General features: G+C 34.8%; 1 protein-coding gene across 5 annotated transcripts in view; it reads right to left on the bottom strand.

Moving 5' to 3' along the window:
- Positions 1-17,844, bottom strand: part of VPS13B (vacuolar protein sorting 13 homolog B) — a 1,004,773-nt gene that overhangs the window by 824,684 nt on the left and 162,245 nt on the right. For all 5 annotated transcript variants that reach the window (XM_027849971.1, XM_027849973.1, XM_027849974.1 and 2 more), the window contains exon 17: positions 235-416. In XM_027849971.1, the coding sequence (XP_027705772.1) occupies positions 235-416 (182 nt within the window). The remainder of the gene's footprint in view (positions 1-234; positions 417-17,844) is intronic.

The raw sequence follows: 17,844 nt of genomic DNA, 5'->3' as shown, positions 1-17,844 counted from the left end.
GAATAAAGTAAGTTTTTAAAAATCCTATAGGTGACAATAAAATGTACTGAGTTTGGTGGAAAAGAGCAATGCTTAATGACAACTCATTTCCTGGATTTTAAACATATGCTATAAATATACACTATTATAGAAATATATCAGAAGTATAGTATACTGGAAATATAGGTTTGAATGAGAGTTTAGTCATCAATGCTAAGACACTATATGAGCTTTTCAAAAATACTGTGTTATTACCTGAAGTTTGGAAGATGTCAGTCATCAAAGTTTCATTCACAACTGAAGAACCCATACTTCCAGTATGAGACCAACTTTGGTAAATTGCTTGCAGCAGTAGGGTTTGTGCTCTTGTTGCTTGAATTGTGAGGTTGGGAAGTTCAAATATGCATTCATTTAAGGGAACCTGAGATCGTTTGGTCCTGTTTAGGACAATAACAAAAATTAACTAAAATCCATCAATCAATCAATAAGCATTTATTAATTGTGTACTAAATGTCTGGCACCATGCTAAGCACTGGGGATACAAAAAGAGACAAAAGATTGTCCTTACCCTTAAGGAGCTTACAATCTAACGGGGGAGACAACATGCAAACAAATATATACAAAGCAAACTATATACAGGATAAATAGGAAATAATTAAAAGAGGAAAAGTGTTTAAATTAAGAGGGGTAATTGAGGGTTTCCTTTGAAAGGTAGGATTTTAGCAGGGAAATAAAGGAAGCCAGGGAGGTCAATAATCCAAGTGGGGGAGAAAGAGTGTTCCAGGTATGAGGGACAGCCAGAGAAAATGCCAAGAGCAGAGAGATGGAGGGTCCTGTTCAAGGCCAGTGTCACTAAATCGAAAAAAATGGAAACCTAGGAGGAAGCAAGGTTATGAAGGGTTTTGAATTCCAAACTGATTATTTTTCATTTGCTCCTGGAGTAAATATGAAGGTGGAGGGTGACATGACTGGACCTTTGTTTTAGCAAAATCATTTTCATGGCTAAATAAAGAATGGATTAGAGCGGGGAGAGACTTAGGGAACGTAGACTCATCAGCAGGTTACTGCAGTAATCAAAGTGATGAGCGGCGTCAGAGAAGAGAAAGAGGAAAATAGGAGATTTTGCAAAGGTGAAACTGGCAAGTCTATGCAATAGCTTAGATATGAGGGGTGAAAGATAGTGAGGAATCCAAAATGACTCATAGGTTGTGATCCCGAGGGACTGGAACGATTGTGTTGCCCTCTACAGTAACAAGGAAGGCGGGGGTTTGGGGGGATCAGGAGGAGGGTTTGGGGGAAAGAAAATGAGTTCTGTTTTGGACGTACTGAGTTTAAGATGTCTACTGAATATCCAGCTCAAAATGTCTGAAAGGCAGAAAGAGATGCTAGATTGGGGGTGAGTAGAGAGTTTGGGGCAGGGTAAGTAGATTTGAAAACTGTCAGCATAGAGAAGGGAATTAAATCCATGTAAACTAGTAAGATCACCAAGTGAAGTAGTATAGAAGGGGAAGAGAAGGGGGCCCAGGACAAATCTTAGAGGGTTACCTACAGTTAGAGGGCATTTAGTATTTATAAACCTGGACACTCCAAAGTAAATGATAACAGGGAAAAGTGATAACAATATTTTCAAATGAAGAGATTACAACAGATATGATGCACCACATAGAAATGATTTAATTTCTGTTTTATTAAGACTCTTCTGTAGGATTCTTTCTCCCAAGGATAACCAAAATGAGTCAGCATTGCATGATGACTAGTGGACTAGCTAGTCTCAGGACCTGGGAGAGGTGGATTTAACCTCACCTTGGCTTCAGACAAAAATATTGGGTTAGTCACATAACTTGTGAATGCCTAAGACGTCTCTCTAAGACCAGGACTCAAAAAACAGCTACTGCTATGCATTAGTAGGACTTTTCTTAACTGGGAGTGTCCTGTAACAATGAAATTATAACCTAAACTCAAATAAACAAATACTATTTTAAAAGCTCATAAAATTATATAATGAAATAAAAAATTATATGGAGAATTTTTCATTTCAAATCAAGTATGTGATTTCTAAAACCCAGACTACCAGAATAATACTCCCCTCCCCCCCAAAAAATATATATATAGACATATCCATCCAATCAATCAATCAATAAGGACTTATTCAGTGCCTACAATTTGCCACTCTTAGCTAGGTATTAGGGATAAAAAGACAAAAATCAAACAGAGAATCTTACAGTTTATCAGGGGAGACAATAAGTACACATGTAAGCACATAAAATACATGCAAAATAAATACAATATAATTGTCAGAGGAGAGCACCAGCAACCAAGGAATCAGGAAAGGTTCCATTTAAAAGTATCTCTGAAAACAGCTGCACAAAACCACTAAAGCTTGGGACAGTACATTCTCCACACTGAAAGCACACCCCTACCTTAACAAAGAGTTTAAAACTCAAGTAATTGGCTGGGATCATGATCAAACCTTGCAAAAAAAAGTCAGACCATAGAATCTTACATTGGTGACAAAGAAAATCAAAACATATAACCAAAAGAAGACAATAAAGTCAAAGCTCCTACATCCAAAGCATCTATGAAAAATATTAATCAGTCCCAGGCCATGGAAGAGCTCAAAAAGGGTTTTAAGAAACAAGTAAGAGAATTAGAGGAAAAACTGGTAAGAGAAATGAGAGTGATGCAAGAAAATCATGAAAAACAAGTCAACAGCTTGCTAAGGGAGACCCAAAGAAATACTGAAGAAAATAACACCTTAAAAATAGCCCAGGGGTGGCTAGGTGGTGCAATGGACAAAGCACTGGCCCTAATTCAAATCTGGCCTCAGACACATAACACTTACCAGCTGTGTGACCCTGGGCAAGTCACTTAACCCCACTGCCTAGTCAAAAAAAACAAAAAAACAAAAAATAGCTTAACCCAAATGGCAAAAGAGGTCCAAAATGCCAATGAGGAGAAGAAAACCTTAAAAAGCAGAATTGGCCAAATGGAAAAGGAAATCCAAAAGCTCACTGAAGAAAATATTTCCTTAAAAATTAGAATGGAGCAACTGGAAGCTAGTGACTTTATGAGAAATCAAGAAATTGTAAAACAAAACCAAAAGAATGAAAAAATAGAAGACAATGTGAAATATCTCACTGGAAAAACAACTGAAGGTGCAGTGAGGTGGCGCACCGGATAGAGCATTGGCCCTGGACTCAGGAGGACCTAAGTCCAAATCCAGCCTCAGACACTTGACACTTGCTAGCTGTGTGACTCTAGGCAAGTCACTTAACCCCATTGCCTAGCAAAAAAAAAAAAACAAAAAAAAAAAACCCAACTAACCTGGAAAACAGATCCAAGAGAGAGAATTTAAAAATTATTGGACTATCTGAAAGCCATGATCAAAAAAGGCACTTAGACATCATCTTTCAAGAAATTACCAAGGAAAACTGCCTTGATATTCTAGAAACAGAGGGTAAAATAGAAATTGAAAGAATACACTGATCACCTCCTGAAAGAGATCCCCAAAGGAAAACTCCTAGGAATATTGTAGCCAAATTACTGAGTTCCCAGTCAAGAAGAAAATATTGCAAGCAGCCAGAAAGAAACAATTCAAGAACTGTGGAAACACAATCAGAATAACATAGGATTTAGCAGCTTCTATATTAAGGCACTGGAGGGCTTGAAATATGATATTCTAGAGGGCAAAGGAGATAGGATTACAGCCAAGAATCACCTACCCAGCAAAAGTGAGTATAATCCTTCAGGGGAAAAAATGAACATTCAGTGAATAGAGGACTTTCAAGCATTCTTGACGAAAAGACCAGAGCTGAATAGAAAATTTGACTTTCAAATACAAGACTCAACAGAAGCATGAAAAGGTAGATAGGAAAGAGAAATCATAAGGGACTTATTAAGGTTGAACTATTTACATTCCTACATGGAAAGATAATATTTGTAACTCATGAGACCTTTGTCAGTATTAGGGCAGTTAGAGGGAAAAAAATTATATGGATAGATACATAGATAGATAGATAGATAGATAGACAGACAGACAGATAGATAGATAGATAGATAGATAGACAGACAGACAGACAGATAGATAGATAGATGGCACAGGGTGAGTTGAAGATGAATGGATGATATCTGGAGAATAAAATTGAGGGGTGAGAGAATTATACTGGGAGAAGGAGAAAGGGAGAGGTAGAATAGGGTAAAGTATCTCACATAAATCAGACAAAAAAAGGCTTTTACAGTGAAAGGGAAGTGGGAGAAGGTCAGAGGGAATGAGTGAATTTTATTCTCATTGGATTTGGCTTAAGGAAGGAATAACACACACAATCAATTGGATATGGAAATCTATCTTACCCTAGGAAAATAGGGGGGAAGGGTCTAAGAGAGTGGGGGGATGTTAAAGGGGAGGGCAAATTGGGGAAGGGAGTAATCAGAAGCAAACACTTCTGAGGAGGGACAGGGTCAAAAGAGAGAATAAAATAAACAGTGGGGCAAGATAGGATGAAGGGAAATATAATTTTTCCACAAGATGACTACTATGGAAATGTTTTACATGACTACACATGTATAACCTGTATGAATTTGCTTGCCTTCTCAATGAGGTTGGGTGGGGAGGAAGGAAGGGAGAAAATTTGGAACCCAAAGTTTTAAAAACAAGTGTTAAAAATCGTTCTCACATGCAACTGGGAAATAAGATACACAGGCAATGGGGTATAGAAATCTATGCTGCCCTATGAGAAAACAGAAAGGGAAGGGGATAAGAGAAGGGGAGGAGATAGAAGTGAGGGCAGATTAGGGGAAGGAGTATTCAGAATGCACACACAGGCAATGGGGTATAGAAATCTATGCTGCCCTATGAGAAAACAGAAAGGGAAGGGGATAAGAGAAGGGGAGGAGATAGAAGTGAGGGCAGATTAGGGGAAGGAGTATTCAGAATGCACACTGTCTTGAGGTGGGGGGGGAGGGACGAGATAGGGAGAAAATCTAAAACTCAAAATCTTGTGGAAGTGAATGTTAAAAACTAAAATAAATTAATTGAGGGAAAAAAAGAAAAAAGGAATCTGACAAATCAAATAAGAGAGACTGAGGAAAAATAAGAAAAAATTAGAGCAATCCAAGAAAATTATGAAAAGAAAGTCAATGAACTGGAAATAGAAAATCAAAAACTTAAGGAAGAAAATAATTTCTCGAAAACCAGAACTGGGCAAGTGGAAGCTAATGAGATTCTAAGACACCAAAAAAATCATAAGACAAAATCAAAAGAATGAAAACATAGAAAAGAAAGTGAAACATCTCATCAGAAAAACAACTGATCTGTAGAACAGATAGAGGAAAAATAATATAAGAACAGTCAAACTTCCTGAAAGACCATTATAAGGGATTCAATAAGGTCAAATTGTGTATATATGTGAAAATATTAGCAATACTCTTAAGACTGTCATCATTATTTGGGTAGTTTGAAAGAAAGGCATGGGCTGAAATGAGTATGATGGGGTGATTCTAAAAAAATAAAACTGTAGGGAGAGATAAAAAGGAGTAATTATCTCATGCAAATGAGGTATAAAAGGAAAAATTAATATAGAAAAAGCTACTGGGGGTGGGAGGGCAGATAGTACTGGAACCTTACTCTCATCACTAATGGGTTATAAGGGGAACAACATATATATCTATAAGGGTATAAAAGTCTTCTAAATTCAGAAAGAAATAACAGGGCAAGGGGATAGGGTTGGGGGAGAGGATAAGGAAGGGATCCTTTGAGGGGTGGATAGGTTAAGGAATAGGAGGGCAAGGTAGCAGGTAGAAGGAAAACAGAGGAGTGAGGAGGGATAGGGTAAATAGGGTGAGAACTATAGTGAGGAAAAATAGAAAGGCAGAAAATACACAACACATAATTATAGCTTAGAATGTGAATGGGACTAATTTACCCATAAAATGGAAATGGACAGCAGATTAAAAATTTGATTTCAAAAATATGTTGCTTTCAGGAAACATTGAAAACGTGAGCGACATACACAAAGATAAAATAAAGGGCAGGAGTAGAATTTAGTATGTAAAAAACCAAGGATAGTAATCATGATCTCAGATAAAGTTAAAGTTAAAATAGATTTAATCAAAAGTGAAAAATAGAAAAATTGTACTGTGTCAGCAATATTACTAATATTGTTTAAGACTATTTAAAATACATAGACAGTATAAAATAACTGAGTGTATACCTGCCAAAACAGACAAAGGAACTATATGAACATAAACATAAAACATTTTTATACAAATAAACTCAGATCTAACTGAACTTTTTATTTAATTTCATCCCAATTAAGTTACTAAAAAATTATTTTATTGAGTTAGAAAAAATAATAACAAAGTTCATTTGAAAGAACAAAAGGTCAGGAACTCCAAAGAAATCAAGGAAAAAAGATGTAAAGGAAGTAGATTCAACTGTATCACACCTTAAACTATTATTATAACTTGAGAGCACTGTTGAAGTGTAAAAAGAATAATTTTGATTATTTTAAATTAAAATTTTCTTGACCAAATAAAACCTATGTAGCCAAAAATAGAAGGAATGGAGAAAATTGGGGAAAAAAGCTTTCACAGACAATCTCTCAAATAGGATGTTGAAATATTGCTATGGTGTAGAGAATGATGAGCTGGTTGATTTAGGAAAACATGGAAAGACTTGAACTTATGAAGGAAGATGCTATCTACCTTCAGAAAAACAGCTGACAGGAGGAAATAAGCATAGTACAGTCTTACATATATGTGTATGGGTATATATATATGTGTGTTCATAAATATCTATGCATATGTATATGTATATATGTGTGTGTGTATACACACATATGTATATATTCATATTTAATTGTAGGCTTCTTTAGGGTGGTGAGAGGAGGGAGGGGAAAAAAAATAAAGTAAAAAGTGCACAGTAGAGAACAAAAGAAAACCAATAAGGAAACAAAGAAAAGCTGGGCAGTTTTGAAAACAATGTGTAGTATTTATTATTATTTATTATATAGGTTTACTTGAAATGGAAATATATTATTTTATACTGAAACCTCTCTTATGGTCTGCTGTGTACATGGTGATTTTTTTTTCCTTTTTTATTTTGTATTAAAATTTAAAATAAAAAATTTACAAATTAATAAATATTTAGAGCATCATAGCAAAGAACTAGAAACATTGAATGACTATTTTTGCTTTTTTCTGTATCCCCAGGACTTAGCACAGTGCCTGACACATAATGAATGCTTGTTGATTTGACATGATTTGATAATTAGAAAGACCAATATCCACAAAACAACTGAAATTGAATGTCATGGAAATATAATGACCATGCTTGGCCCCAACAAAGAGATAAGAGAATACATCTCTCCTCAATCTTTGTAAAGAGGCTTTACAGATATGAAACATTGCATATAACAAGACTTCCTTTTTCCGTGTGTTGATCGGTTTTATTGATTTTTTTTTGTCACTTCTTTTTTTCCTTTGTCATAAGTGATAGGAAGGGGGAAAGAAAGGGATACAGGGGTAGTAAAGTTCAAGGACGCCAATAACAATACATTTAAAGTAATAATAGTTTAAAATGTATATAATGTTTTAAGGCTTACAAAGCCATGTCATATATATGTATATACATACACCACATGTACAGATATGAAATACAAATCATTATATGGTGTGATGTACATATATCTACATATGTGATGTGTAGATATACATATATCATAAATATACACATATATATATATCAATTGACACTCATAACATTCCTGTAAGATAGGTATTATTATCCCTGTTTTAAAGATGAATAAACTGGGACTGACAAAAGCTAAGTGGTATACCTAAGGTCACACAGGAAACAAATGACAGAAGTGGGATTTAAACCCGGACCATCTGTCTTTGAAGCCAGTGCTTCTACTGTGCATGTATTAATTTTTTTACTTGTACAGAGCAGGAAAGAGGCTGGATGTATTGTGATAAGCACTGTACAAGAGAATACTTTTAATAATGACATCACAGATTCCTCAAAGGAGTAACACAATTATTTGTGTACATATCTCATCCCCTTATTATAGATTTCAAGCTCCATGGGCAGAAGGACTACAATTTTTTTATCTTTCTATACTATCAACTTATATAGTTCCCTATACATAGTAGGTACATAATGAATATTTGTTTTATTAATCTATTACCTTCTATAATACATAGTACAATAACTATAGCGCATACTTTATAAACACTTAATGAATGAATGAAATGTACCAAAATTTTCCAAAGAGTTCAAGTAGAGTGAACACTTAGGAAAGCCCACAGACTGAGGTAGTCATAAAAAGAGCTACAGTATGGAAAAGGTCAAGTCCAGCAGGTTATAGCAACAGTTACAAAGCAACAATCCAGAACTGCTTTATTTCTAATGTAAAAGATTACTATATATTTGATTTGTTCAGCTACTATTCTGACTTAATTTTACTTTGAAAGTAAAATACTTCTCATAAAAAGGTTCCCCAATGAATAAATGCATTGTATTGAGCATACTTAACTATAAGTAAATTCTGAAACATCTATTTTTAAATAGTTTTTAAAAACCTCTAAGAAAAAAAGTCATTTTTCCTTTTCATAATTATTTTAATGTAGAATTTAAAAAGTAACTCATTTTATGCATAAATTCAGAATACTACAAAGGATTAATTAATTGCCACATATGTGCAACAAATGTTTCTTAAAAGACAGTTTAACTACAACTGGCCACAGATAAAAGTGCATTTTATAATACTCATCATACTGATGACTGTGTGGCCAAATATTGTATTTTAAAACAATATGAAAATAGATGTTTGCTACCATGCTGTACCTGTTGTTACAACAAAATATGTCAAATGCTCATGAACTACATTTAGCTAACTCTGAATAAGAAACACTGAATAAGCATAATATATACTACCACTGCTACTCATATATATGATACTCTGAGATCTTAGATATATATGGGGGGGATGAGAGACTTTCAAGGTATCAAAGATTTTTTTTGGATAATTTTGTATATTTTGGGCATAAAAATTCTCTATAAATTGAGATAAAAAATTAATATTTAAAGACCTATTAATCTACATGGAAACCATATGCAATTTTTAAAAATATGACTAAAACTGCCTTTTAAGGTACTTGGAAACAATAGTTAAAATCATTTATATCAAAAATATTTATTTCCAATGTCCAGAGCCAAAGTTTAGGTCTAAACATATGTTCATTTAACAGAACAGGTTAAGAAACTATCAATTCAAACATTATACTCTAGAGGAAAATAAATCCTAATGTAACTAGTGGGATAAACAACTCATTAAAACTAAACTTGGACAAACTCCAGGATAAATTTAAGGAAATAAGAATGAGCTAGCTAGTCCTTATAGGTAGTGGCAAAGACTGAAAATTAATCTTCCTTAATTAAATGATTCTTAAAAAACTCAGTTTAAACTTGGTACTACAACAAAATGTAATACCAGCTTGTTGAAATCACAGGATAAATCTGGCATATCTTTCTTTAAAGAAGTAATTTTCTACTCTGTTTCAAAATAAAACAAAACACAAAACAGAGAATAGAGCCTGTATGTTCCAAGCAAAGGAACTGATTTAACCAATCCATTCACATTCACAAGAGTGTCATGAAACCTTGCAGTGTGTAGACTTTAGGAACAGCAACCCATTCTTTTAAAATCAACACCTCATAGTGTGTGAAAGAATATACTCCCAAACAGCTGGCTTCAAAAGTTTACATAGAGTCCCCAAATGCAAGGTTCAAACCTGCAAAATGTTCCAAAAATGTAATTTTTGTTATTACTCATATCCTGGTACAGTAAAATACTATTAGTTCATTTTTTCCAAAAAAAAAAAAAAAAAAATTTTTTTAAACTGCTACTAGAATTTCCCAACCTACTAAGATTACAAATGTATTTTACAAAGTTAAGAAAATTTAGATTTATTTCTGCAGTTTCACATACTTAAGATTTTGGCTTTTTCTGTTAAGTATATGCAAATATTTCTGGATATAATTTACATTTTACTTGTTTTTAAAATGTCTGAATAAGAAGTTTTCCAATAACAATTTATGTGACTTACAATAGGGGAAAATGGAAAATGAGATGAGACTTGTTAAATCACCAAAAAAAATTTTTTTTTTGGTTAGCTGATGTATTTCAGCCAATTTTGAGTCAGAGACTTTCAAAATGAACTCACAAATACAATTATCTATACAAGAAATATATGACCTAAGGACAAACTATTTTAGCATGCTTCAAAGTACTAGAATCTCAAAAGGACACTGCCCTGTATTTCAATACTTTGATCATTGCTATATATGTTACATATGGCTAGAAGATGTGAATAGGGCACTGGACCTGAAGTTAGGAAAAGTGAATTCAAATCCAGCCTCAGAAACTTACTACCTGTGTGACCCTGGGCAATTCACTTAACCTCTGTTTGCCTCAGTAGTCTAATCTGCAAAATGGGGCTAATAATAGCATCTACCTCCCAGGGTTGGTGCACAGGACAAGCACATAATGATGCATAAATGTCATTATTGTTGTTGTGGTGGTGGTGGTGGTGGTGGTGATGATGGTTGGAGGAATTAGGCTCAGAGAATAATAGACTTGTAAGAAAACTTAAAAGATCGAGACCGCAGGTTCCCCACCCCAATCTAGTCCAACATGCTCACTTAATCTGAGCCAATTGTGGTCCAAAGGCATAAAGTCATTTGGGAATAGGCAAAGCTTGCATTCAAATCCTGGATTGAAGCTGATTAAAATCAACACATGTTTAATTAAACATCTATTTTTGCATATTACTATGCTAGGGATAGCACTGCCTCTGAGCTACTCCTCAGAAGGCAACCACTACCTCAAGATTCAAGGGTACACCCTCTAATTTTCATCCTACTAAAGCTCAAAGCTAAACTCAAGATACCCTATAGTATGCTAACCATTAGCAATCAGCAAGTACATGTGACTGTCTCAAAGCAAAGGTATTTACTAAAATGGCATAGTAAAAATGGTGGCTACAAAATATCTCACCCTTGCCCCTGTAAACCTGAAGTAAACCCTTCTACAAACACACACAACAAGCATACACTGGGCACAAAGTTAGAGTACAATGGTAGTAAGGCAAACATACATGGAACACATGTGACCAAAGCAATTCATAACTTCAGTACTCTAAGTCTTCATTGTCCTTTCTCTCTTCTCAGAGGCTTCAACTCTCCATTGCCAGGGCTATTTCTATCTTGAGTAAATAGCCAGCTCTCTTCTCTGCTGCCAATGGCACACTGCTTCCTTCCTGAAGTGACTGCCTCTCTGTGTCTGTATCTAGCTGGAGAGTTTGTGTCTGTTTCTTCATTTGTACCTTGTAACACTCTTAAATTCATTCTCCAATTGTCTCCTTCTGCAAGAGCAGTTCAGGTCCTATGGTCAATGACATGGAGAAGAGAGAAAATCCACTGCTCCTCTTCCTCCTCCCTGAACAATTTCCTCTAACGGGCCACATTTGTCTTCATGGACTGCTCCTACCATAACTGCATCTCCAACTGGATTTTGTAAGAGTCATCCAAAGGTGTAGTCAATTATGATTTACTCAATGGCTTTCTCCCTTCTGACTCAGAGAGACTTTCCTACTTCTTAAAGTGATAACAGGGTGTTAACACCTTGTTAACACATTAACACCTCATTATCCATGATAATCTGTGACTACATCAACTGAGCTGGAAGGCTGCCCTTAGACAGGTAGTAAGAATACTAAGACAAAAATGAAACCATCTCTGAATCTAGGAAGCTCACTTCCTAGCTGAGGACTAAAATATACACACAGGTAAATAAATATAAGGCAATTTAAGGAAGAAGAGAACATTAACAACTCAGATAATGAGAAACACCGCATTGCAGTGAACATGGTGTGTGCAGGAAACTGAAAAAGTTAAAAATTCTAAGAGATGGAGGTAATACAAGGTATATGTATACTCCAGGTATGGGAGTAGGAGGTCTTCGTGAAGTCTACATCAACACATGGTGAAAAGAGAGATAAGGAGTACAGGGAACATAGGAGGATAGATTAAGTCCTTGAAAGAACCTGAGATTCTGAATCCAAACCCTTCATTTTACAGATGAGAAAAGTGAAACATGCAGAGCAAGTTACACGCCTAGAACCTCATAGCTCTAAGATAATATTTAAACTTACATCCTCCTGACTCTAAACCCAGTGGCTCCAGAACACCTAAAGGCCTCTACAAACCCAGGGGTTTGAGAGACTTGCCAAATTCACAGAGGAAGAAAGTGTCAGCAGTGAGACTGTAACCAAGATCCTCTAAACCTAGGGTGAGATCTTTTTCTACTATACCATTATTTCTTTGTCGAGAAAGGAAAGTGAATACTATAAATGCCAGCCAAAGGAGTTTGCATTTTATCTAAGAAGTAACAGGGAGACACTGAAAATTTTTGTACCAAGTAATGATACCATCAGACCTATCTTTTATGAAAATTACCATGGCAACTCTGAGGAGGTCTCTCCTCTTTTCACCATACCACATTGCCTTTTGTCTGTTAATTTTAATTAATAGTGCTACTTTAATTTATGGAATAGGTGTGTCCTACCATGTTAGCTGTAAAGAAAGGGATGTTCCTTAAAAGTAGATTTTTTCTCTTTTGTTTTTGTCCCTCCCACTTCCTGTATATAATAAATAATAAATCTTTTTAATTGAATCTATAGGCTCTAAATCAAAAGACACTTTGGTACCACATATGAAACCAAGAACTAGCTTTCTACAGCATTACATACATACAGCTAGAGGAAAACACCTGGAGCCAAGAGATGGAGTGTCTTATTCACAGAACAGCCAGGAGGCAAGTGTTACTGGACTGAAAATATGCACTGGGGAGTAAGGTAAGAAAACAGAAAAGTAAGAAGGGGCTGGATTTTATGAGCATTTTGTTTTTGCCCCTGAAGGTAAAGGAAGCCACTGAAGTTTGTATAGTAGAAGGGGACATGATCACACTTGTATTTTAGGAAAATCACAGGGGCAGCTGGGTGGCACAGTGGATAGAGCTCTGGCCTTGGAGTCAGGAGGACCTGAGTTCAAATCTTGCCTCAGACACATGATACTTACTAGCTATGTGACCCTAGGCAAGTCATTTAACCCCAACTGCCTAACCAAAAAACAAAACAAAACAAAACAAAAAAAAAAGAATCACTTTAGTTGATGAATGGAGGATGGATGGGAGTGGGGAGAGACTTGAGACAGACAGATCTACCAAGGAGGCTATTGCAATAATCAGTCAGAGGAATTCCAGGATCTATCACTCAAATCAGTTGTGTTGTTTTTTTTTTTCTAGACACAATCTTTCTTCTCCTGCCAAGATGATTAAAAGGCCCCAAGTTGCCCTATAGTTTAACACCATTGAACTAAACTTCCTTTGACACAGTGTTATAATATAAGCTCTTAGGGAGTAAGAACTGTTTTGTTTATTTTACAGGAATCCTAGGTGCCTGTCTCACATTAACGAATGCTTAATAAATACTTGTCTATTGATTAACTACTTTGATATAGCATAACTTTCAATTGAGAACTTTCCTGACCAAGAGCACAAAATTATAATCATAATAAATAATAACGGAGCTAGAATGATATCAACAATTCCTAAAAAGCAGGATCTAATAGTCTTTGAGAATTGGTAAATCTATACACTGTTATCCTATCTTCTACTATAAGGATTTTATTCTGCCTTGACAAGAGATAAGATCCTAAAAAGAAGGTCTCTAAAGGCATAACCAATGTCCAAGTTCCAGGTGTAGTAATCTTATTCTCCAAACAGAATCATAGGCTCAGACTTGACTCTGTGCTGAATATATTGAAACTTTTATAAAGGAAAATTAACTCAGAAAACACAGCAAGAACAGAACCTATATTTCCTCATAACTGGGATATACTCTTTCCTCTACTTCAATATGTAGGGTGAGTGAGCTCTAGCTTAAATCAGTTGCTACAAGCATTTGCTCCACCAATTTCATCTCCATATGAGATAAGGAGAGAACATGAAACTGAAAATAAAATAAAATAAAATAGAATGTGGAAAAAAAAATAGGAGTAGCTAACTTTTTAAAACCCCTTTATGAAACCTTAAGAAAAAAGATATCCAGCAAAGATCCAAGTCTGAGTCTCATTCTGTTTCCCAATCATTTTTTAAAAAGGTAGTCTGTAATAACAGCAAAAAACTAGGGTCTGAATAAACATATGTACATATTATCTCTCCCTATAGAACATAAACTCATTTAGAGTAAGAATTTTTTTTTTTAAATCTGTATGTCCCTAGCACCAGGCACATAGAAAGAAGTTAAATGCTTGTTTATCAACTGATTACTTCCAAATATAGAGCGGTCATATGTGTACAGAGTTTGGGAATACATATGTATGTCTGTACATTCTCCAAATATTACCACATATTACCAAATATTACCATAAGTCAATTATGGATGTGTATATGGGTTAGAAATACATACAATATTCTTCAAACAACTAATCTAGTGAGCTCAAGCCATGTAACTCCACCTGGTGGATATTTTTACATAGATATCCCATCATTTCATATTCTATGTCATTTCTACCCACTCACCCTCAACCAGCTTGCTCTCTTATATTTCTATTTCTGTTGATAGTACCAACACTCACAGTTACACAAGCTGGAAATGTTGGATTAGCCTTGGCTCCTCATTTACCACACAATGCAGTTAGTCATCAAGCCCTATGTATTTTTTACTTTCTAACATCTAACCTCATTCATCCTATGCCTACTAACGGCACTCATGTAGCCTGAAGCAGGGGAAAAAAAAAATTTCAACAACTGTATGGGGAACAGTAACCAAAGGAAGCAAAACCCTATAATATACACTCCTTTCATAAGAAGATCATAAGGAACTTCAGAGAGAGCAAAAAATGTACCTATGAGCTCTCTTTCCCTCCCCTACTGAAAGAAAAGACCATGAAATGGGATTGTTAGCAAATGATGGGCTCCCCTCTAGATTTCTGTTACTAGGTTTCATATGTCCAAGGATACAAAATTATGTAAAATATTAAAAACTAGCTGTGACTGAATAGAAAAGGATTTGGAGACATGATAAGTAGGGTGAGGGCAGGATAGGTGAATGCCTCAATTTAGGGATTACTAACCCAACAGTCATTAAACATCTACTGTGTACAAGACCCTCCCTGAAAACGTCTTTGTTAATAAAAATTTAATTTACAATACTTCTGCACACTCTGGTAAATTTCAGCACCACAGAAATGTGTAAAAGACATTGTGACTAGAATATAACGCTATCACCAGATAATGTTCCGCTAATGTCAAGCACAAAGCCAAAAGCTAAGACAAGGATAGAATGTTTATTTTCAAAGTAAGAGATCTTGTAATAACATACTACTATGTCAAAAATTCAGAGAACTATAAAGCAATTCACTAGGAATGAATGGTAACCATTCAGGCATCATTGCATGAACTACATCCCACCAAAGTCTAGCAATTAAAACAGAAGGTTTGAGTTGGAAGGTAGCTCAGAGACCACTTGGTTCAATTTATACCTGAAAAAGAATCTATTTCACTCTAAATCTAACAAGTGGTCAGCAAGCCACTGAAGATGTCTAAGAAAGGAGACTCCACTAACTACATCAAAGAGACCATTTCACTTTTGAACAGGTCTAATTGTTAGGAAGTTTTTCTTTATATCAATTCTAAACCTGTTTCCCAATTACTTTGACCAAGAGGTCAACATATATGAACAGTTTTTTATAATGTTCGCTGTATGTCATATTACTTTCTGAAAAACTACACCAATTCATAGCTCCACCAGAAACTGGAAGTGGATATTTGCTTATCCAACTACAAACCCTATCAATCATATAACTGTATGTATATAACACCAAATTTTCCCAAAGGAAAATGAAATACAACTATTTGTTCTCATCAGATTAACACTATTTCTTATTTAGTAACATATGTTCCATGCTTATTTGTGCCTTCAGTATAAAATACAAAATGAGAAAAGTCAGATCCAGCAAAAGATATTTCATCAAAATTGTACTTGTTCTCATTATCCTGTTATTCTTTGTATATTTTCACTTGTCATGTAAGCTATCAAATCTAAATCAAAATAAAAGTCAAAAATAGGAAAATTATTAAAATTTATGAAGAACTGGCAAGCTTTTCACATGACTAGGACTACAAAAAAAAACAAAAGTTTACCTATTCTTTTTCTACAGACTTTGAAATGTTTCCCCAAATGTAGGATGAATAATAGTAGTCTATCCCTATTTCAATTTCTCTAGCACAAATTCTAAAATAGAGTAGAGAAGGTTCCCATTATTTCTATCCCAATATTCAGTTCATTCCTCTTGGTAAAAATCAGATCCAAAACGTAAGAGCTCCCTTCACTGGTTCACCTATCACTGAAGAATTAAATTATCACTAAAAGACAAATCAATAAATTGTGAGTTCTTCTGCTTTCAACAGACAGATCTCCAGAAAATTACAAGATAATTTCATGTCACTATCACTACAATAGGGGGCAGCTACATGGCACAACGGATGGAGTGTCAGGCCTGGAATCAGGAAGACTCATCTTCCCAAGTTCAAATCTGGCCTCAGACATTTACTAGTGATATGACCCTGGGTAAGTCACTTAATCCTGTTTGTCTCAGTTTCTTCAATTGTAAATTGGGGATAATACTAGCATCTACCTCTCAGGGTTGCTGTGAGGATCAAACGAGATAATATATAATTGTAAAGTGATAAGCATACTGCCTGGAGCAAAGTAAGCACTATATAAATGTTATCTATTATTATTATTGTTAATATACCTTTTAAGAAAAATTTACTTTAATAACATATTTTGCTTTTATATAGTTTCTCTTTACCCATGAGCAGGCTTCCTCCACCCCAGAGAATTATCCCTTAAAATTTAAAAAAAAAAAAAAAAATTGGGAAAAACTTGAAATTGAAAATTAAAATTGAAAAAAATTAAACAACAAATTGAAAACTGAACAACAAATTGAAAAAACTGACAAACTGAACAAACTGAAAAACAACAAATTGAGAAAATGATCAACAAATTGAAAAAAAAAACTCAATTTTCCTCTGGTAGTTCATCTTTCAATTTACATTCACGGAGTAATTATGTGTATTGTTTTCAAGTTTTCAACACTTCATGTTACATTGTTTCACCTATCTTCCCATGCTTCTCTGTATTTATTATGTTCACTTGCAATTTCTTCCAGCTCAGTAATATGTATTCATGTGCTATAATTTGTTTAGAGTGATATTCCCCAATCAACGGATATCTACATTCCCATTCATCTATGGTTTTTCTGTTGAATAGGGTCTCTCATTTAATCATCACAACACTTCTGTGAAGTAGGTGCTACTTTTTCTTTTTTTTTCTTTTTTTTTGACAGATGAGGAAAATTAGGATGAGGTCATATTTGCTTCCTTCTGATAGGATCATTACTAATTCATCTTGCTTACCCATATTTTTGGCATTAATTATGTAAAGCCATAGATTTTATTATTCACTCATTTCTTAAATGTTTTATCTTATAAGTTTCTTGGTATCTATTACTATTCTTATTTTGTTTTATCCTTTCTCTCTCTCTCTCTCTCTCTTTCTCTCTCTCTCTCTCCCTCTCTCTATGGTAACTTGCATGGTAAATATATATAGACAGTGTTTCCCTATTTTGTCCTTCAAAACAAAAGGAGTAAGACACAGACGCAGAGAGGCAGAGACAAAGAAAGAGAGACATAGAGACAAAGACAAAGACAGACAGGTAGAGCATTTATTAAATGCTTA

This window comes from Vombatus ursinus, unplaced genomic scaffold (genome assembly GCF_900497805.2).
Source record: "Vombatus ursinus unplaced genomic scaffold, bare-nosed wombat genome assembly UNPS02008961.1, whole genome shotgun sequence".
Taxonomy (NCBI): domain Eukaryota; kingdom Metazoa; phylum Chordata; class Mammalia; order Diprotodontia; family Vombatidae; genus Vombatus; species Vombatus ursinus.
Note: the sequence above shows the minus strand (reverse complement) of the source record. Positions and strands in the feature narration are given on the sequence as shown.